This window comes from Larimichthys crocea, chromosome XII, assembly GCF_000972845.2.
Source record: "Larimichthys crocea isolate SSNF chromosome XII, L_crocea_2.0, whole genome shotgun sequence".
Lineage (NCBI taxonomy): Eukaryota > Metazoa > Chordata > Actinopteri > Sciaenidae > Larimichthys > Larimichthys crocea.
Genome location: NC_040022.1, coordinates 11,315,060 through 11,335,822, shown reverse-complemented (window position 1 = coordinate 11,335,822; position 20,763 = coordinate 11,315,060). Strand labels below are relative to the sequence as shown.

The window sequence follows — 20,763 nt, the reverse complement described above, 5'->3', positions numbered from 1 at the left end:
TCCTGCTGCCTGAGCTGTGCAGATGATCTGCCTCGCTGTGGATTATTTTGGACAAATATGATCAGTGCTGAATTATTAGAGCCAAGTATGTCTACTTTTCTAAATGGAATATGGATGTTCAGGATCTTCATTTTCAAACTGGATTTAATGGCCTGGATAAAACGTCAACAGCACTTTGGGACTGCCTGACAACAACAAGAAGTCTCCACCGACTGAGAGGTAGGCCACACTCACTCCTTTTTTCTGACCCAGACATTGTACATGCTGACCAGTTAGGAGTCCAATTTAACAAACTGCTTGCATTACGTGGCTACAGGTTGGAGCAAGCCTGTAGGCTACATGAGAGGAGGCTGACGTCTTTTAGCCTCACTGTGGGAAACAATGGTGTTAAGTTCAGAGGACAATGTCACAGTGCTGCTTTAAATATCCCACAATCCACCCAGCAAACAAGGACTCCCAAAGCCAGAATTAAGACCTGATTTAGCTCCTAAACCAGAGTTAGGAATCTGCTCTGGTCCTCCTGTTCTGTCTCGGCATACTCGGTTGCATCTTTTCTCTTCCCACACACTCACACTCTGAGTCTCAGCTAGGATTGGTGCTCCAGAGAGGTACAGACTGAACAAGAGACAAGAAAAAACACATTTGAGTTTTCTTTAATCTTGTTTTCTCAATCAGTCACTGTACAAAATAGGCTGCTTTGATTCAAGTCCTGGGGGGGGGCAGTCAGCGAGTCACTCAGGATTCAATGTTAGACCACTTAACATGCTTTATTTCAGCATTCAAAATAATTAAAAACATCTCAATTTATTATACATATACAAAATAGGTACAGATCCTTGTGGTGTTTTCCCCCATAGATGTGTCTGTCTGCCTTCTCTCACAAACTCTCAGCTGATGGCTCTCTTTCTGTGCATTTTTTTAAATCTCTGTTGGATTGCAATTTTTTTGAGAAAATTCACCCTCACAAGAAAACAAGAAACAAACTACAACAGATGTGCAGATGAAGGGGAGGTGGAGAAGAATTTGGATGACAGAAAAGTAAGCGGGGAGGTTAAAAACATAAAACCAAAGAAGTGATGCGGATCCACTTTTTTCATTCGAGCTCAGAAACAGAGCTAGAGTTTGACCGCCAGCACTGCCAAGGCTGGAAATAGAAGAAGATTGTATCATTCTGGACACCAAGAGTAAAAGCTGTCGTTTCATTTTTTAGCACCGAGAGGGCCCTGCCACGCCAGAGTGACCTTAACACTATAGAACAGTAGATCCATAATGCACAGCCAGGAGACCTCAAAGAAAGAATAGCACCTTAAGTCTTAGCTGTTCCTGCTTCTGCTAAAGTGTCAGTAAACCTCGACTACCCCATCACAACTGCTGCAGGCTTCACTTCAAAAACACTGGGCCCTTTTTTTTTTTTGTTGGTATTCCATGCTTTTCTGAGGTAGCCATAAGATTATTTTCTTTCAAAAAAGAGGTTTAAACCCATGTTTCTCTGCTGGTGGTTTTAATGTGACTGTTCTTTTTTTAAAAAAAAAAAGAAGGTAAAATTGAAAGGAACAAACAAGAAAGCAACCACAACAACAAACAAATCATAACAGCTACAACATCAGCGGATGAAGTCGGGGGGAGTTGTCAGTGTTGTCTGGGGCAGGTGGAAGGGGAAATGGGAAGGGAGGGTTGGTGAGGGGGCAGAACAACAGAGACAAACATGGCTGTCAGTTTCACCGTTTATTCATCAACACCTGAAACGTTGGTACAAAGCAATTGGGTTCTGTCTGTTGGGACTGTCCTTTCATTCCTCTCACCGCAGTGGTGTATAAAAATACAAAAGTCACCTGTGTGTTTCTGTTGGTTTCTGTAAACTCCAGAGAGCCCTGGTTTGGCTGGATGAAGAGGGGAAGTAAATTTTTACACTTTACAGAAGCATATATTATTTTCTTGTTGCCAGTGAAACAAAATGTCTTCTCTACAGGATCCTTGGTGTTGGTGATGGTAAAAAAAACAAAAAAAAAAACAAGAGTCAGAAACAAAAAAAAAGTAGTGGTCCCAAACACGACGATGCAGACCGCCGCATCGTCGCCATCTTGTTGAAGTGCAGGTTTTAGGCAAAGTGGACCATCGGAACAACGGCCGAATGGACACTCGTAGAATCACGAGCGAGGGGTTGGATTTTTCAGAAAAATGGCAATAGAGAAACGTTTTGGTGGGGTTTTTTTTAGAGAGAGATGACTGCTAGAAAAAATAAAACACACACACACACACAACAACAATTTCAAGTCCAGATTTCTCTTTTTACAAGAAACAGACGGGTCCAACTTCAAGGCCGAACTCTTGGTCTGGAGCACCAACATCCATAGGAGCAATATCAATGATGGGCAGGCGAGATGTTTTCGATGTCTTGTAGTCGATGACTGTCTTGCCCCATGTACCGGTGTGTGACTGGAGGACGAGAAGAAGAGAGGAGGGTTAGGGTCAGCATTCAAAATGCCCACTGCAGTTAGCACTGGAAATTTCAAATTTTTGTCTAAAGCACATCCACTGCAGGAAAGCTGTACTCCTGAGTGGAAACCACTAGGGGGTGTAGGCTTATATGCCTGCTGATTTGTGACATCTTACTCCTGACTTCCTAGCTACTTTACAGGGTTAGCATTTGAAGCTCATTCATCTGATAGATGGGGCTGGGATAAGAGTATTGTTTCCTCACCGTGCATCCATCCTCCAGGACGCTGTAGGTGAAGCGGCTGTTGCCCTCGGCTCTGATCTCAATCTCGTTGGAGCCCTGGAGGAGCAGGGCCTTCTTGAGGTTACCGGCAGAGGCGTCCATGTAGGCGACGCTGTTCTTGCAGTGGTAGGTGATGTTCTGGGATGCCTCGGTGGACATGAGACGCAGGAAGGTCAGCTGGATGTTGACATCCTCAGGCAGAGAGCCCTCGCTGCCATACTCGAACTGTAAGAGAAGAGAAAGGAGAGATTACTGACTGCAAAGTTGAAGAGAAGCAGAATAAACCAATAGGAGGTTGATGTGAGCAGGGAATGTGGAAGTACTCTGTTTGGGTTAAGCATGTTTACCTGGAAGCCGTCGGTCATAGCCTCTCCGAACCAGACGTGCTTCTTCTCCTTGATGTTCTTGCTGACGTACCAGTTCTTCTTGGCAACCTCGCTCTGAGTGGGAGTCACGCAGGTCTCTCCAGTCTCCATGTTGCAGTAGACCTTGATGGCGTCCTGAGTGCAGCCCTGGTCAGGGTCAATCCAGTACTCGCCTGGAGGAGAAAAGGAACAGGAAAAGTCAGAACCTCAGTCTGCTATTTGTCTTCCAAGCAGATTCTCCAATCCTAAATCTGGTAACTGCCTAAATGCTGCCATCTATCATTATCCACTTCCTCTAAAGACTTTTACTCACCGCTCTTCCAGTCAGGGTGGCACATCTTGAGGTCACGGCAGGTTCTGGCAGGGTTCTTGCGGGTTCCGTCAGGGCTGCGGATCTGCTCGATCTGCTGGCTCAGGCTCTTCAGGGTGCCGTCCACCTCCAGGTCACGGTCACGGAGAACGTTAGCATCATCAGCACGGTACATGCGGTAGGGATCGGGGGCCTTCTCCTGGGGCTGGGCGATGAAACCAAGGTCGAATCCGCCACCAGGGGCACCAGGTGCTCCGGGAGGTCCAGGAGGTCCGGGAGGACCCTAAGAGTAAAGGGAGAGGAAAGAAGAAGAAGTTATTTTCTTGCCAGCAGAGGCCTTGTGGTGTTTCTAGAAAATCACAGCCTCTATATGATTAATGAATTAGGAGAGAGAGGACACATGAATGGATGGATAGTTAGACAGTTAATTAGACATACAGCAGGTCCCATCTCTCCAGAACGTCCACGGGGTCCAGGAGGTCCAGTAGGTCCAGGCAGGCCACTCATACCGTCCTTACCAGGAGATCCAGCAGATCCAGCAGGGCCCTGCAAACAGCATAAACGGAAATCTTAAAGTCTCTGAATGTCAAAGTCTCTCCAAATACTCTGAGACAGCAAATATTTAAATGCAAAACATTTAAAAATGCTCCAAGATTGTGTGGTATGATAACTTACTCTAGGTCCAGCAGGTCCAGCAGCACCAGCAGGTCCCTGATCTCCACTAGGTCCCTATGGATTAACAAATATAAACAGGAATTAAAAATGTTTATTTTTTAAAAGTGTTTATTTTTTATGTTGGTTTGTATGTGTGCAGGTATGAGTGTAAAGTGACATACAGAAGGTCCAGGAGGTCCCTGCATGCCAGTGAATCCTCTGTGTCCCTTCATGCCTCTCTCTCCAGCCTCTCCTGTCTCTCCCTTGTCTCCACGAAGTCCAACAGCTCCCTGTTAGAAGGAAGAAGGTGGTGAAGAGTGTTGTTTGCCTTCCTCTGAAGTTAACTGTTACATCGATTGTAGTGGTATATTATTGGTGCTGTTGATATTACTTACAGCAGGGCCACGAGGTCCAGCAGGGCCAGGAGCACCAGAGGGGCCAGCAGGTCCCTGAAATGTATAAAAAATAAGTTGATGTAGAGGCAGTCATGTATTATTTTCATAAAAATACAATGACTAAGCTGTCACTCACAGTCTCTCCACGGTCACCGTTCTTTCCAGCGGGTCCGACAGGTCCAGGGGCACCAGGGGGTCCAGGGGCACCAGTGGCTCCATTAGGTCCAGTCTCTCCACGGTCTCCCTAAAACGCGAACACAAAATTTTTTTTTTTATTTCACCAGCTTCGATTTATGTAATATATTACTATTACGGTCCTATTTTTGAGGAAGTTAGAGAGATGAATTTGGCTCAGATGAACCCAAATATCTGTCCTTAAGGATGTTACGAATATTCGGCCCATGATTTTTATCCAAAGTGACTTTGTCTAGGCTGTACAAATTATAACAATATTTGCAGGCAGTATACAGTAGCTTTGCTTTTGGCAGCCATATTGGAGCCGGTAAGCTCCGACAACAGCTGGTAATGATGTTTCTATCCATCTAGATTCTAGGTTGTTTGCTAACTGAACATGGTTCAGGTCGACCTTGCTGATTTTTCTCAAGGTTTGCTATAATCACTGTAACCTCCATTCAGAAAGCAAATCTTGTTTAGCTGTTAACTGTTGTTAACTCGACTGAGAATGATTTTGTTTTCTGGCGTTGATGAGTTAGAGATGATGCCATCTGAACTCACCTTGGGTCCAGCAGCTCCATCGCGTCCAGCAGCTCCCTCGTTTCCGGGGGTTCCCTAAAGCACAAAGCAGGTTAACTGATTAGTAAAGATTAGATTGTCTTATGCTCACCAATATGCAAAAGGTAAACAGATAGCCTTAGTGTAAAGGGATGATTATTTCTTCATACCTCACGTCCAGCCTCACCAGGGGATCCAGCCAGTCCAGGGGGTCCCATGGGTCCGGGAGGTCCACGCTCACCACCGGGACCGCTTGGTCCCTGCTTTCCAACTTCTCCCTGTGGATGGCATAGCAGCAGTCAGTCCAGTCATAATAATCTCAGTTACTTTTCTATCTGATTGAAGATGATCACTGAATATAAATTTGTTATTTGAGAATAAACTTTAGAAACATTACTTCCTGCTTGTTGGATGCAACACAGCAGCACAGTTTTGTTTTCATTGTCACATGTTCTAGAAGTAGTTATCTTATTGGCCTTTTAAAGGTGTTTGGGGATTGTGGTTCCATCAAATCAATTGTGCAGTTTGTAGTTTTGTAGAGTTTGGAGAGTAACAATTGGAACTTACAGAAGGTCCGGGCAGGCCAGGGAAACCTCTCTCTCCTCTTTGTCCAGGCAGACCAACAATACCACGCTGTCCAGCAATACCTTGAGGTCCAGGCAGACCAGCAGAACCCTGCAGGGGGAGACAGAGAGAGAGAGAAAAAGACAATATGGTTAGAATTCAAAGTGTAGGACAACAGGAACTGACAGCAACCAACACTTAAACAATATCTGGATGTTGTGAATTAAATTGTGGAGACTTAATTAATCCAGTGCTATTAAGAAAGCATAGTTTAGTTGGTATCACATGAGTCATTTACTGGAAACCAATGGGTTTGTTCTGTTATGGTTTGAGATGAAAGGGGTTCCTTGCACCTGTATTCAACTTTGTTTTGAGAGTTTTGTGTTAAAGACTTACGCTAGCACCCTCGGCACCAGGGCTACCCTTCTCTCCAGGAGTTCCTGGGGGTCCAGCAGCACCCATCTCACCAGTGCGACCAGCAGGTCCAGTCTCACCACGGTTTCCTTTGGGTCCCTCCTTGCCAGAAGGTCCAGCGGGTCCGGGAGGTCCAGGGTTGCCCTAAGGGAGCAAATATAACACTGCTAAAAACCATTCTGGACGTTAAATTCTCTCACAGGGACAATCATAATATTAGATAAAGACTTACAGAGGGGCCGGGAGGTCCAACTCTGCCAGCAGCACCAGGGAAGCCAGTAGCACCCTAGGGAGACAGACATGGTCCATTAGGCTTTTGTAGTAATAGGAAAACATCTGAATGAAAATAGGACTGATGATAATGAGCAGTGAGCATTTTGTACTCCATTCTACTATTGCCAATATGACCAGAGGTACTATCACCTCTGACATTGACACTACTGCTTGCGATGCTCCTGATCTTAAATGTGAAGCTAAAGTGAGTCAAGTTGACGATAACAAACTAATAGAGCAAGAGAAGGACAGAGTAGAAGAAGAGTGGTGACTTACAGGGGGTCCACTGGGTCCGCGGGCTCCCTTAGCGCCAGTGTTTCCAACGGGACCCTAAAAAAGGACACACCATAATGTCTGTCAACATTGGAGAACCAGTAGCAGGCAATGTAGCCAGAGAGACTTCTGACGTTCACTCTATGTGATGGGATTTTCTGCACATTTACATACTATAACAAAGTATGAATGTGTGAATTTGCAAACCTGAGGTCCAGGGGCACCAGTAGGTCCAGCAGCACCAGGGGGACCAGCATCTCCCTTAGCACCATTCTCTCCAGCCTCTCCCTTAGCACCAGGCTGTCCATCAGCACCCTATTGAGACAGATTTTTGCTCAGTAAGTTCTTTGTTGACACTTGTTAACACATTAAAGAAAAAGAGTCGGAGTGAGAAGCCAAGACATTCATGAAAAACGAACTTACAGGAGGTCCAGCGAATCCAGCAGGTCCAGGTGGGCCAGACTCTCCACGCTCACCCTAAGGAAAAGGAGAAGAAGAGTCAGCCAAGGATTTCAAGATTCAGTATCAGCTAGAAGAATTTCAAATGTCATCTTCTGATAGACAGTTAGACAAATACTTACAGGGGGTCCTCGGGCTCCAGCAAGTCCAATAATTCCAACAGCACCAGGCTCTCCCTTGTCTCCGGTGGCTCCAGCAGGTCCAGGAAGTCCAATTGGTCCAGTCAGACCACGGGGACCATCCTTACCAGGAGCTCCATCAGTACCCTTGGCTCCTTGATCACCCTAGGTTTATTGAATGGAGAAATGGAGTGAGGGGTGATCGTATATCAGATCTTTTAATACTGTGAGCATTCTGTAGGTGGCACCACAGCTGATTAGTAATTACTGTTAATAGAATAATGCAGAGTATGCTTGTGTTGTGATGATGACATTTTTTGGGAAGCTACTGTAGATGGTGGTGATAGCTTTAAGCTATTCAAAGTCACTGTGGTGGAATGTTTTTGTTGCATTAGTAAACTTGATCTCTGACAATCCTAGAAGTGTTCTGAGAGTCGTGCAACTCACAAGTGTTTACCAGTAGTGACAAATTAGACACGATCCTATACACTGGGAATATTGGGATTACTAAGAATACTGTTGTAGAGACTCACTCTGTCTCCTCTCAGTCCTGGAAGACCAGCGGCACCACGCTCACCAGGCATTCCCTGCAGTCCAGGAGGACCCTGGGCACCGGGAGCACCAGGGGCTCCAGCATCTCCCTGAAAAACAGATGGGAAGTCAAAAAAAGAAAACGGATTAGGTGATGTTCAAATCAAAAAGTAGAAAATTCGGCCTGATTTGTTGAACTCAAACCAATGAGATCTACACCAGCTATTAAGGGTTTACCTTAGCACCATCGTTTCCGGGAGCACCGGGGGAACCACGAGAACCAACAGGTCCAGCAACGCCAGGGGCACCACGCTCACCGGGGAATCCTCTGTCACCCTAAATGGAAAAGGTGATATAGAGTTATATTTTGAAACAGAAGTGTCAGAGTCAAAGAAATCACAGGGATCTATCTGTCTTCGACTGCTTAATCTAGAAAGTCAGTGATATTTGGCAATAAAGGGATGTTATGATGTGAGGTGGAAAGATTTCATCCTAAAACACTACATTTGGTTTACAAACTGTCTCAGTAATGTGTCTGGTAAGCTAGTAGTAGTAGTTTTAGTCTGTTTCTACCCTGATCCTCCATTATGGGATAGTGCTGGAAGCAGACTGTTGAGTAATTGTGAATAGGGTGACAGTGATAAATGACTTACTCTAGATCCAGCAGGTCCTGGGGCTCCAGCCTCACCGGGCAGACCCTAGATAGACAGAGAGGCAATTAAAGCATCAATTTACTAGGAGTTTTCTATTTGATCAGGTACTGGGGTCAATCATATATCAGTCAGTACCTGCTCTCCAGGCTTGCCAGTCTCACCAACAGCACCCTGGGGTCCGGGAAGACCCTGGAATCCAGGACCTCCAGCAGGTCCCTGCTCTCCCCTCTCACCAGCAGGACCCTGAGGATGAGCAAGAGAAAGAGTGTTTGAGCTTACTGAGATTAACCAGAAGTAAGGCATTGTGTGGGGATCACTTGTTTTATGTAGCTGCATGTGCAGGTTTACATATTTTTAGTGAGAGACCATCAGGCTGTGAGGGAGAATGAGGGGTACTGCGGGGTGTGGGTTTGCGTGAGTGTATGTTTTACTTACAGCAGGTCCGGGGGCACCAGGAGCACCAACGTCACCATCCTTTCCGGGGGCACCCTAGGTAGAAAGATGGCAAGCTTATTAGACACACAGGGTCTAGTTTTTATGTATTATAGGAAAACACTAGAGTACAGTAGTTTCAAAAGGTAGCGTGGTGTAGGCAACTTACAGTAGGGCCAGTGGGTCCCATCACTCCTCTCTCACCAGGCTTTCCACCCTCACCCTACAGACAGGAGGAGAAAGGCACTATTAGCAGACATGTGGAGACCATTTTTTAGACTTCTTCTCAGTAGCCAACTGACTAAAATATTCATAAAAATATATCCAAAGATACTGTGTAGCAGTTGAGACAAATTACTTACAGCGGCTCCCTTGGGTCCGGGGAATCCCATGACTCCAGGCTGGCCTCTAGCTCCAACAGTGCCAGGGGGTCCAGGGCGGCCATCTTGTCCAGCAGCACCCTGGTAAAGAGGATTAATTAAAGATTAACTTAACCAAATACAAAATGAAAGTGTTTGATAAGATTGTCAAAAATATTATACTGAACATGAACTTACAACAGGTCCAGTCTTGCCATCAGCTCCAGGGTTGCCAGGGCTGCCAGTCATACCCTACAGGTAGAAGTCAAAGGTCAGAGGTGCAGTGAATAAATTATGTTGCTGAAAATTATGTGAAAAGACAGCTAGAGAATCTCACCTTAGCTCCGGGCAGACCAGGCTCACCAGTGCGGCCAGGCTCACCAGTGGCACCTTTAGGTCCAACAGCACCGGGGGCACCACGCTCACCGTTGGCGCCCTATGATCGGGAGAAAAGAGATAGAAGGCCAAAGATTAGTTCAATCAAAACTGATCTGAAGTGTCTGAATGTCAGTAAAAGACGTGAAAGGACATATCAAATGTGTGTGAGTGTGTGTGTGTGTGTGTGTGTGTGTGAGTGTTTAACTTACTTTGGGTCCAGCAGAGCCATCAGAACCAGGGAAACCACGACCACCAGGGGCACCCTGTAGAGAGAATCAAGCACATCTTGTTTAGCTCTATGACCTGTTACCATGATCCTAACATGTTCTGTTCTTTACCATCAAGTATCCAAGTCAACACTGTGATGCAGTGTAATTTCAAGTCTAAATTAAAAATCTAAATTTCCAGTTTTCTTCGAATTTAGAAAAGGTATCAAAATACCATAAGACTTCTGGTCTTGTAGTACTTCTAGTTGTATATTGTATCAGTAACAGTGTTTCCAAATAACTTTAAATGATGCCCTGCTCCTACATTTAGAGTTCTATGTGTTCTGGCCTGCAGAGGGCACTGGAGAGTTTGTTTACATGCTCTTTGATAAGGCAAAAGTATGTCTGCATTATTTGTATACTTGTATCATATGGGTAGGTAGTATTTTGACCTTTTCTGCCATTATTAGTCTTTAGCAGCCATAGCAGAAATAACATTTTATAATATTTTCACTGACTCTTGATTTAAAAAAATAAATAGCTAGAATTCTATATACTTCTTACTTACTTAAGTAAGAATACAACACAAGGCTACAGGCTCCTTATTAAACATTATCTTAAAGAATATTACAGTATACAGTATAAATAATATTGTGAAAATAATACATACACGCTCTCCGGGAACTCCACGGCCTCCTGCAGCACCAGGCTCTCCTCTTGGTCCTCTCTTGCCCTCCTCACCAGAAGGTCCTGGGGGTCCCTGAACTCCTGGAGCACCCTGGAGACCACACACACACGGATAAGCATAAAAAGACCAAATGTATGTATTCACACACATATATTAGATGAGTGAGGCCAACTTCAACTTACACCCTCTCCCTTGGCACCAGCCTCTCCCTTGGCTCCTGGGGCACCAGCTTCACCCTAGGGGAGACAGGCAAATAAGACAACATAAACAAACAAAGAAACAACAACTAATACCACCTAAATAGACAAATGAACTATAAGTGGGACAAACCTCAACCACAACTAAGTAAAAAAAAACAATGCCCTCTATTTTTTATTGTCCATGACAAAGGACAGATTTAAGAAAACATTATTTTTGGTTTTGGTCAGTTCTGAGAGAGCTTTACTCACAGTGTTTCCCTTGGGTCCGGGGGCACCAGCAGCACCCTGAGGTCCGGAGGGTCCACGGGGTCCGGGGAATCCAGGAGCTCCAGCAACTCCAGCAGCACCCTGCAGGGGGAGGCATACGGCAACGATACAGTCACGCCATGATGTACTGCCAGTGATTGAGTCTCTATGGCTACCTTAACAATGAAACCCCAGCTGCTTCGGCAGTGCTTTTGAGCCAGAAAGAGATTCAAACCCTCAACCCTAACAGGATTATACAGTAAATATGTTGAGAGAGCTACTCACAGGGGCTCCCTTAGGGCCAGTGGCACCATCAGCTCCGGGGTTTCCCTGCAAAAGAGGAAGAATGGGAGAGATTTTGATTAACCAGAGGCTATTTTGAGTCATGTAGATGCCACTACATCATCATCATCAAAAAGTCTTTGTACTTACAGAAGGTCCGGCAGCACCAGCAGGTCCGGGGTTACCAGGCTCACCACGGGCTCCAGCGGGGCCCTCAGCTCCACGAGCACCCTGAGGTCCGGCATCACCCTGGATAGAGGGGAAAAATGAAAAAAAGGATTTGTCAGATAATCATGTCCAAAGCAAGACATCATCGAAAACTTGTATGGGGAAGGAAAACATGGACAGTATGACAGGAAAAAGGGCAAAAGTTGTAGAAAGGATGTGAAAGTGGAAGAATAAAAGAAGCCAGTTCGGTGGTATCTTCCTGCAACCAATCTCAGGCCAAAACTGCCACAGCTTAACCAAAACTTAAGCTGTGTCTGTAGTAACATTATACAATATTTATATATACTATTCTTCGTATAACTCAGCTTTTGCAGTAGACATCCAAGAAATGGACCACACTCAACAACATGCTAATGTACTATCCATAATGTAGGTACTTTATATACTACTGCATACCCTAAACTTAGTTAGACTATGGATGTAGGACATGGTACAGAATTCTCTACGTGACCCCTTTTTGACCAAGAAATGCATTAGAGCACAGCAAACTAGGGTGAGTAACCTGCTAGTGACCACTACAAGCTCTCTTGAGCATAGAAGAGAAGATGAGAGATGGAAGAGCAAAAAGACGTTGTGTGGTGGAAGATGAAAGACTCCAAAAAGTGGAGGTCACTGGCTTGGAGAATATTGGGTGTAGTAGTACCTTGGCTCCGGGGCCACCAGGGAATCCAGGAGGTCCAGCGGGGCCAGTGGGACCCTGAGAGGAGACAATAAGAAAAAAAGATTAAGACAAACGTAGCTGATCGATCCAGCCAGAGATGGTGCATCTTTTAGAAACTGGAACTGCATTGAATCTTCAAAAAGTAAAATACTTACGGGAGGACCAGCAGCACCAGCAGCACCATCGTTTCCACGAGCTCCCTGCAGCACAAGACAAACATGATTGGTTTATCTGTTCACTGGTTGATTGATTTATGTGTGTTATGCGTTTTATGTTTGTGTGTGTGTGTGTGTGTGTGTGTGTGTGTGTTGACTCACAGCAGCTCCAGCAGCACCAGCACGGCCTCTCTCACCAGGCAGACCACGAGGTCCCTGAGAAAGACAAAGAAAGAGTCAGTCAGTTATACTCTTTAAATCAACTGGAAGGGAAAGGAAACATGGCCGCTACACGGCTAAGATGGTTGGGAAGGGTGGCTTGTTTTACTCACCATAGCACCGGGGGTTCCGTTCTCACCAGCGGATCCAGACTCTCCCTAAAAAACATTAGACACAGACAAGTGAGGTGATGAGAATGACAGCTGCTATTATTGGTAATCACAAAACTAGTGTACCTACACATGATACCAACCTTATTAAAGGTTTGATTTTACATATAAACTCAGTTTATTAGTTGTACTGAAGACTAGTTGTCATGTATTGAAGTCTAGAAACTGAAAATATGCAATTGGTTGCATCACGGGAAATGTAGGTGCCAATTTTGGGGACTAAAAGTCGCCATATCTCTGCATTTTCTACTACTAATGCTACTGTAAGTGCTGCTACTATTAGAAGTTCTACTACCATTACTTGTACTGCATCTATTATTGCTGTTGAACATTCACTTGCAAAGAGATTCAATCACCTTGGGACCAGCGGGGCCAGAATCTCCCTTAGCACCATCCAGACCGCTGAATCCCTATAGAGGAAGAGAGACATACAGTTAGGCCACAGTCAGTAGACGCGATATTGTATTGATCCGTCGGAGATGTAAGCTCTAACTCACTCTGTGTCCCTTGATGCCGGGCAGTCCAGGGGTTCCGGGGAAACCACGAGCTCCCTGAGGGAAAGATAAGAGATAAGAGATTTATTATCACAGCTTTGTTTTTTTGTATCTTACATTACGTCACTTCAAAGATGACACTGCCAAAAGTCAACTCACCTGGGCTCCAGGAGGTCCACGCTCACCAGAACGACCGGGTTTGCCAGACTCACCCTGAAAGAAATAAGAGACAGAGAGAAGGGAATGAAGGGCCGGATCATTTTTTAAATCTAAAGTGAGATGTAGATGAGCAGATCCAGTCAACTCACATCTTCTCCGTTCTTTCCAGGGATGCCGGCGGCACCACGGGGACCCATGGCACCCTGTAGAAAAAGGACACAGATAAGGTGATTATGACGCCGTACTACCAAGGTGCTATTCAGGTGTGCGTCTGTTTTCCGTGATCTGAATACTTACAGAAGCTCCAGGCTCTCCAGGCTCACCAGGGGGGCCAGTGAATCCCTGAGGTCCCTGTAGGAGGGAGGCACACATTGTTACATGACTGCTGCCAACAGAGGCAGAATTTTATGTTGTGATGAGGATAACCAAACCCTGTCTGTCTCTTTACATGGCAGGACTCTGTCTTTCTTTGACTCATGTAAATTATTTGTGTGGATTTGATGTGAGTCCGAACTCCATTCACAGATCTGCTGCATTAGTCATTTGGTCCAAATTTGACCTGATTTTTAGGGATTTCATTGGTTACTGTGGTGAATCTCAAAGCTAACCCACTAGATTAAACCTTTGAAGTATCATTTCTGGTGATGACAATTGGATGATGCAAACAAAAAAATACTGCTCAACTGGCTGAAGCTGTCTGACCTCTGCAGGATTGTTGATATTCTTCATTTGTGCTATTTCTTATTTCTGGATTTATTTGCTGTACCTGTACATAGCTAGCTGTGTTCAGCTCAGTCTCTCACTGAATTCTGAACTTTTCTTCCATTTCCCTCTAATTCTTCTCATCCTTTCTTAAGCCTCTGCTTTGTAAAAGATTCTTATAGCTGAGAGATGCGTACAAATTTCTTGCTCAACCCATGCGAGCAAGAGAGCGCAATGGAGGAGAGTGTTGTGATGTTTGTATTCTCCAAGCTTTAGCTACGAAACATTTTGATTTTGACACAGGAGGAAGTGGTGTACTTACGCTAGCACCAGCAGGTCCTGGGGGTCCACGGGGTCCCATTGGGCCCTGTCAATGGAAAAGAGGCAAGGTCAGACATTGCAACACCATGAGTGACAGTGAAGTGATAGTGTGTGTGTGTGTGTGTCCTACCATAGGTCCAATAACGGGCATGGCAGGAGACTTGTCATCATAGCCACCAGACATCTGAGGGGAGAAGTTCTGGAAAAAGCAAACAGAGATGTCAATATAATGTCATAAAAGGTCATTTGGGTGTAAACTTTACATGACATAGATAAAATGCCTTGTCTATGTTGTTTCAAAAAGTAAAACAATGCATCTTCACACATTTACAGACCCATTTCTCTTCTAAGCATATTCACTCGGGGCTTATATATTTACATATATATATGTCCAATAGATTTTGTAACAACCCATCCAAAACAACAACAACAAACACATTATGTCTAAATCAATCCTGAAGATTCATACAAAGCAACCTCAAACAAAACATGTCAGGTCCAGCCTCAAAGTGCCCTACTCTGTCTCCTGTTTCCTACTTCACATCCAATCATTTTATGTTTTTCTTTCCTTTTGACCCCATTACACATTATCTCATTATCTGACATTATGTGACGCTTCAGCAGGTGGAGCATATGCAGTCTGAGGTGTTGAAAGGCTTGGCTAAACACTGGCTTCTGTTAGCTATATAAATAAAGGGATATTGCTTCAGTGTGCTAATTCAGAATGGAAGTCAATAGGAGTAAATAAGCATGTGTGATTAGACCAGGATGGTATCATGTTAGCTTAGCCTGGGGAATTAGCATGTGAGTCAATGATTCTACACAAGAATGCAGGAAGTGTTATAGTGGACTCATCATGCTACATTAGATTGTGAAACTTTTATATTATAGCTATATGTGGTAGCTGTGTGAATTAGCAAAATCGGCCTGGGAATGTTAGCACAGTATCCTGAACTAATATGAGAGCCAGAAGGAGTGACTGTATTCCAAGTTAGGATGGATTTTATACGTTGTTAGAATGGTAAGTCTACAACAAACCAATCAACTAATGAATCAGACAAGCATCCAGAATGTCTCTTCTTCTTCTCTCTGAGCATCTTGCCTAATGAACCTCTGACCTTCTGACCCCAGACTGAAAGCCAAACTTGAAGCTGAAGTCATTTCAAGACTAAACCGGGATTTTAGCCATGAAAGTCCAGTTTCCCATCACTTCCTGTCTGCTATGAAGCTGTGTTTAAAGCCAGCGTGCTCTTACTGGTTCATACTGCTCCATTTTCAGAAACTTGCACACATTTGGAAATCTCTCACTGAAGTGCTGCTCATTCAGAGTGAGAATACAATCCAACAAACTACAGGAAATAAATGGAATTCTGGGTATGGATGGGAAAGCTATACTGCACTGGGACTGATGCTTTGTTTGTGGATGTTTTGTTGTTTCTTTTAATTTCTATCTGGCCACCACAGAAAAAGAGAAAGTTGCAGTTACTGACATGAGCAGGCTGATATGATGCCACAGCTCTGTCCGGTTAATGAGACAATGATGCATGGGACATTTGTTTCCAGCCGTGGTCGGCATAGAACTGATCAGTTTGGATCTAAACGAGTCAAATATGTATTTTTGCAGACAAAAACAAATAATGAATAAAAGAACTTACTCCACCGAGGCCGGGGGGTCCAGGAGGGCCGGGAGGTCCAGGCATTCCAGGCTGGCCGGGGATACCATCGTTACCAGGGGGGCCAGCAGGACCCTGTGATGAGGGGACAAGAGAGAAAGACAGAAAGAGTCAGAATCACCTGAATGCAGCGCTCTAATACGAACACACTGATAGATAAAAAGGATGAAAACGCAACATCCACCCTAGTCACATGACTGCCTCTAATCCTGTGACATCACAACAGATCCTTGTGTGTCATATTTCATTTTCCTATGTGTGTCCTGACAGGCTCACTGGCTCCCTATAGTGATGAAAGCAGTATTACACCTGGAGGAGATGCCAAGCCTGACCATGTGACCAACCAGGGATGATAGTGGTCATGTGACATCAGGATACAGGAACAAGGTAAGAACATGATCATCATGAACTAAATACTATATATAAATGGTTGTAATGACTTCTACGTTATGAATAATATAATAAGCATTACCATAAATATTAGAATATGAGTACCCCTAACCCCCCTACTCAGCAAGTGAGCTGACCTTCAAAATAAAATAACCAAGATCCAACTAAGATGTCTCTACAGCTGCTCTGAATCAAATCCCCAAAGTGGCACCACCACTAATGAACATCCCAAACACATCAGAGAGTTCTCTTCTACAGCTCACATAAAGCCACCTTTAACTTTCTTTGGAGAATCTCATCACATGATGACGTCAAATGTGACTTTTCTTTGTCAAAAATGAACCCTAAGACTCATACTGCTTCAAAACACACAAAAAATCTTCTAACATCCTCTCTGCCAAGCAAAGTTTCCACTTCCTGCCCTGTTTCAACACCACTCTGCATGTTTTCAGTCACTGTTCTCAGTAAATGAAGAAGGTTCATTTACGTTTGTGTTTCTCTTCTCCTCATTATGTCTGATCACTGAAATGTTTAAATGCTGATTTTGTAATTAAATAAGATGCTTAATTATGACAAATAGCCAGTAAGTTATTAGTCCTGATGCCATTCAGACTGGCTGCTGTTTACACTTTTCACACCTGCTGTGTTTCACTCGGAACACTTCTTCACTTCAATGTAAGATTTTCAGCAGTCTAAAGGATCTGAGTCCCACACTTGCCTCGAAATAAAACATCTAAACGTGCATCACGCTTTTTTGTCAGTATAGCTGCTTCACCTCCGTCATAAACACACAAGAATCTGCTGCCTGACTGTGAACACACCACATGGCACCTCAGCTGACCAGAAATCAAAATATTGACATGTGAACGACAGGAGGAGGAGAGTGTGAACCTACCCTCTCTCCCTTGGGTCCACGCTCTCCCTTGGGTCCCTGTGAGCAAAGAATTTAAAAAAAAAAGAGCGTCTCAGAGTATGATCAAACCAAAATGATGTAAATGATATGTCAGAATATGATTCACATGATTAATGATCTATCTGATCAAATATAGTATTATAAATCGATCATCCATCCATCAATCAGCGATCAGCATCATAATCAACAATGGATTTGTGTTAATTAGCTTGTTGAGTGATGATGGTCGTGACAAACATATCATATGAAGTTAAATCAATCAATCAATAATCAATATTTACCTCAACCTGAGGCTCCTGGAAGCCTGCAGAGGGAGGAGACAGACAGAGACACAACAATCAGATGGATGTGGAGTTAAAGATGTGGAGCATTAAATCCTCAAAATGAATCCTGAAATCTAAAATTCAGCAGAAGGTGTGTGTGTGTGTGTGTGTGTGTGTGTGTGTGTGTGTGTGAGGGCAGATAATGTGTTTAGTTATGGAGGAGCAGCTAAATGTGACAGGAGTGAGGGAAGGTGTGCTGTGAGGGAATGTTTGGAGAAAAAAAATGAACAAAAAAATCAAATCAAAATGTTGGTGGAATACCGTCGTCGGGGCAGACGGGGCAGCACTCATCGTGGGGGATGACGGGGTTGGGGCAGTCGGTTGTGTCCTCGCAGATGACCTCATCGCACATCACGGTGCCGCTGTCGCACACACAGATCTGGCATGGCTCTGGCTTCCACACATCCCGATCCGCAAACACCTGGCCGTCCAAGGTGCAGCTTCCGCCCGTGTCTGAGGGGGGCGACAGTGAGAGAGAGAGAGAGAGAGACAGGTGAGATAACTGAACTCAAACACACACACATACACACACACACACACACACGCAACAGGAAAACTGAATATTGAAAAAAAAACAAATATTTATATAAATATATATAATAAATATAACTTGAAATAAACTGCATTAAATTAAAACACCTCAGTGTGTTTCCATGTTAGTGTTTGATTATCTCCTAAAATACTCAAACTTGCATCATATCAACTAAAACTGACATTAGAATAATAAATAATAAAATAATATCAATAATGTGTCAGCTGTGATCCATACAGGCCTGTGTTTTTAACCTTTAAAGCCAGAAAATACATCAACAAATGAATATAATGCCACAAAAACCATGATCATGAACAGAGGAGATGGTGAAGACATTAACATATAAACACCGAGCTAGAGAAGCATGTTGACTGGAAATGGTGGCCTCTGACAGGCTGAGGTGACAGAGAGGTCACACTACGTGCTGCGTCTGGATGCAGGTCACATCATCTTTACGCACAAGGAAAGACGCCGTTTACGCGTTCCTTCGCCTTTAACAGCGCTGCAAGAACTCGAAAGTCATATTTTCCGACCCGAGCTGCATCATCGCCGCCACTCCAGTAAAACTAAACTCAAAGTTGAGGCTCCTTGCGGGTCTCACAGCGTGCCAAAGTGCTGAGCTCAGAGGGGGGAAAGCTGAGACCGTCGGTTTGGCAGCAGCTGGTGGAAACACGGTCCGCATGTGTTTGTAATTAGAGGAAACAAAAAAAAAGAAAAAAAAAAAGAAGAGTGGAAAGAAGAAGAAGAGGAGGAGGAGGAGGGGGAGGGAGGAGGGAGGCAGTGTGGCGGACGTGGCGGCCAGATGTGTCTGCAGGTCTGAGAGAAGCCTCAGGGTGGCGCTGCGAAACCGTTCAGAGGGTCAAACCACACATCTGCTTCAGATAGACAGGCAGACAGACAGACAGACAGCTGAGTTCTTTCCAGGCAAGAGGAACATCTGGAAAAATTGAACTTCTTGTTTGCAGAGCTGAGCTGGATTTTCTTTGTCTTCTTACAGGAGGAAAATGTTTGTGTCTAAACACCCGACAGAGGCCTTGGTCCCCCCTCAGAGCTTTCGTAAGCTCTGTCAGGAAGCTCGCTCAGCCTGTGGAGGTCAAATGTTTCCATCAGGCAAGACTACGCCTGCTCACCTTTTTCTCCCCCCTCCCTTTTTTTGCCTATGTGACACTCTCTCTTGCTCACCTGGCCAACTCAACACTTGGCTTCAGGCAGTGAATTACTCTGCCATATCAATCAGGCCTGTGGAACGCTTTCCCTATCTGCCTCGTGTCTGCTGGAAGCCTGAGCTGAGAGGAGGGGGGATCTTCACTGTAGATGCTGTGCAAAGGCCTTTTTTTTTTTAAATCCTCTCGTCACTTACATCCAAAAACTGTAGATTTTACCATTTCAGGCCCAACCATCAGCAGGGTGGGGTGTAAGGCGGTGTAGTTAAGGGCGTCAAATTGACAAATTGCCATAGGAGGTTCAGGCTTTCTGAAAATACTCCAGCTTTTTTTTTTCTTTGTGGTGGGGGTTCAAGTGTGATTTAATCATGCACTTCTGCTAGTCTCCGTTAGAAAACCCTCGCCTTGAGGAAAGCCTGGAAAACCTGCAGCAACTCGCTCTGCATGCATAGGGAGAGGTGGGGGAGGTAGAGAGAGACAGACAAACACAAGGAGAGACAGAGCGAGAGAGAGAGAGAGAGAGAGAGAGAGAGGCCTTCTTGAGATGCCCAATGCATTACGCACACCCTGTACTGTCTAAACTACAAGCTGCACATGCTTCTATCTGCCTATCTATGGAGACAAAGGAGCAGCACGCATCAAAGTTCCTATTTCTACTTTTTTCCTTCCTTCTCTCCTCTGTCTAAGATCTCAGCAGCCGTCCACCCACGAAGAGAAAATCCACTTTCAAAAACCAGTTTAAAAAAAAAAAAAAAAAAAAAAAAGACTTGAGAAGGGTTGAGAAGCTCCAGTAAACAGTGATGAAACTTACGGTCGTCCTCGCCCTGCGCTCTGACCAGGAGCACTGCTGCGCTGAGCAGCAGCGCAAGCCGCAAATCCACAAAGCTGAACATGTCTAGATGCCACTAGACATGTAGACTCTTTGAGGCAAGAGAGGAAAAAAGTTGGGGGATGTTTTCTTTTTTTCTGCTACACTCCACTCATACACGGGTGTTTGGGGCAGGGTCCGCTCGTCTGTTCACAGTCCTCCTGACCCCAGCAGAAAGCTCCCTACTGCCTACACTCACTTTTCACCAGGGTTTTTATATGGGAGCCTGAAGAACTGGGAGGTGCTGAGGACTGGACCGATTGGGGACGCACCCTCATTACCCAGCTGCTGCCGCTCACGTTTAGGGAAGACAAAAATGGACCCCTCCTTCAAAGAAAAAAAAAAAAAAACAGAAGAAAAGAGAGAAAAGAAGAAGAAAAATCAGCAGGTCCCTCCTTCCATAATTCCACAGCACAAGAGTTTGGAAAGGGGGGGCTGCTAAGCGAGAGGAAACCTGATCCCTGAAGAGCATCGAAGGGTCGGAGGAAGATCTCCTCCTCCAGCAGCCACGGGTTTAATCCAGATTTTATTTCTGGTTCT

The 20,763-nt window shown here is 44.7% G+C and overlaps 1 protein-coding gene across 1 annotated transcript; it reads right to left on the bottom strand.

Moving 5' to 3' along the window:
- Window positions 1-748: 748 nt before the first annotated feature.
- On the bottom strand, window positions 749-20,429 carry col1a1a (collagen, type I, alpha 1a). The gene is made up of 49 exons (XM_019261704.2): window positions 20,167-20,429; window positions 17,922-18,113; window positions 17,619-17,641; window positions 17,320-17,355; window positions 16,017-16,109; window positions 14,492-14,560; window positions 14,363-14,407; window positions 13,636-13,689; window positions 13,488-13,541; window positions 13,339-13,392; window positions 13,183-13,236; window positions 13,042-13,095; window positions 12,629-12,673; window positions 12,459-12,512; window positions 12,297-12,341; window positions 12,124-12,177; window positions 11,403-11,501; window positions 11,256-11,300; window positions 10,974-11,072; window positions 10,707-10,760; window positions 10,507-10,614; window positions 9,840-9,893; window positions 9,590-9,688; window positions 9,451-9,504; window positions 9,256-9,354; window positions 9,063-9,116; window positions 8,897-8,950; window positions 8,597-8,704; window positions 8,462-8,506; window positions 8,046-8,144; window positions 7,811-7,918; window positions 7,281-7,442; window positions 7,123-7,176; window positions 6,907-7,014; window positions 6,703-6,756; window positions 6,386-6,439; window positions 6,136-6,297; window positions 5,743-5,850; window positions 5,346-5,453; window positions 5,179-5,232; window positions 4,580-4,687; window positions 4,444-4,497; window positions 4,231-4,338; window positions 4,070-4,123; window positions 3,833-3,940; window positions 3,398-3,677; window positions 3,067-3,257; window positions 2,702-2,944; window positions 749-2,436 (listed from the first exon to the last, which is right to left on the bottom strand). Exons 1-49 carry the CDS (start codon window positions 20,246-20,248, stop codon window positions 2,290-2,292), a joined length of 4,344 nt encoding a protein of 1,447 aa, XP_019117249.1. The 5' UTR covers window positions 20,249-20,429; the 3' UTR covers window positions 749-2,289.
- Window positions 20,430-20,763: the final 334 nt, after the last annotated feature.

Coding starts and splice junctions, on each gene's coding strand:
- col1a1a (XM_019261704.2), bottom strand. CDS start 20,248: ATGTTCAGCTTTGTGGATTTGCGGCTTGCGCTGCTGCTCAGCGCAGCA. Junction 13,542..13,635: donor CTGGAGAGCCTGGAGCTTCT/GTAAGTATTCAG, acceptor CTTTTTCTACAG/GGTGCCATGGGTCCCCGTGG. Junction 8,145..8,461: donor CAGGACCTGCTGGATCTAGA/GTAAGTCATTTA, acceptor TTTTCCATTTAG/GGTGACAGAGGATTCCCCGG.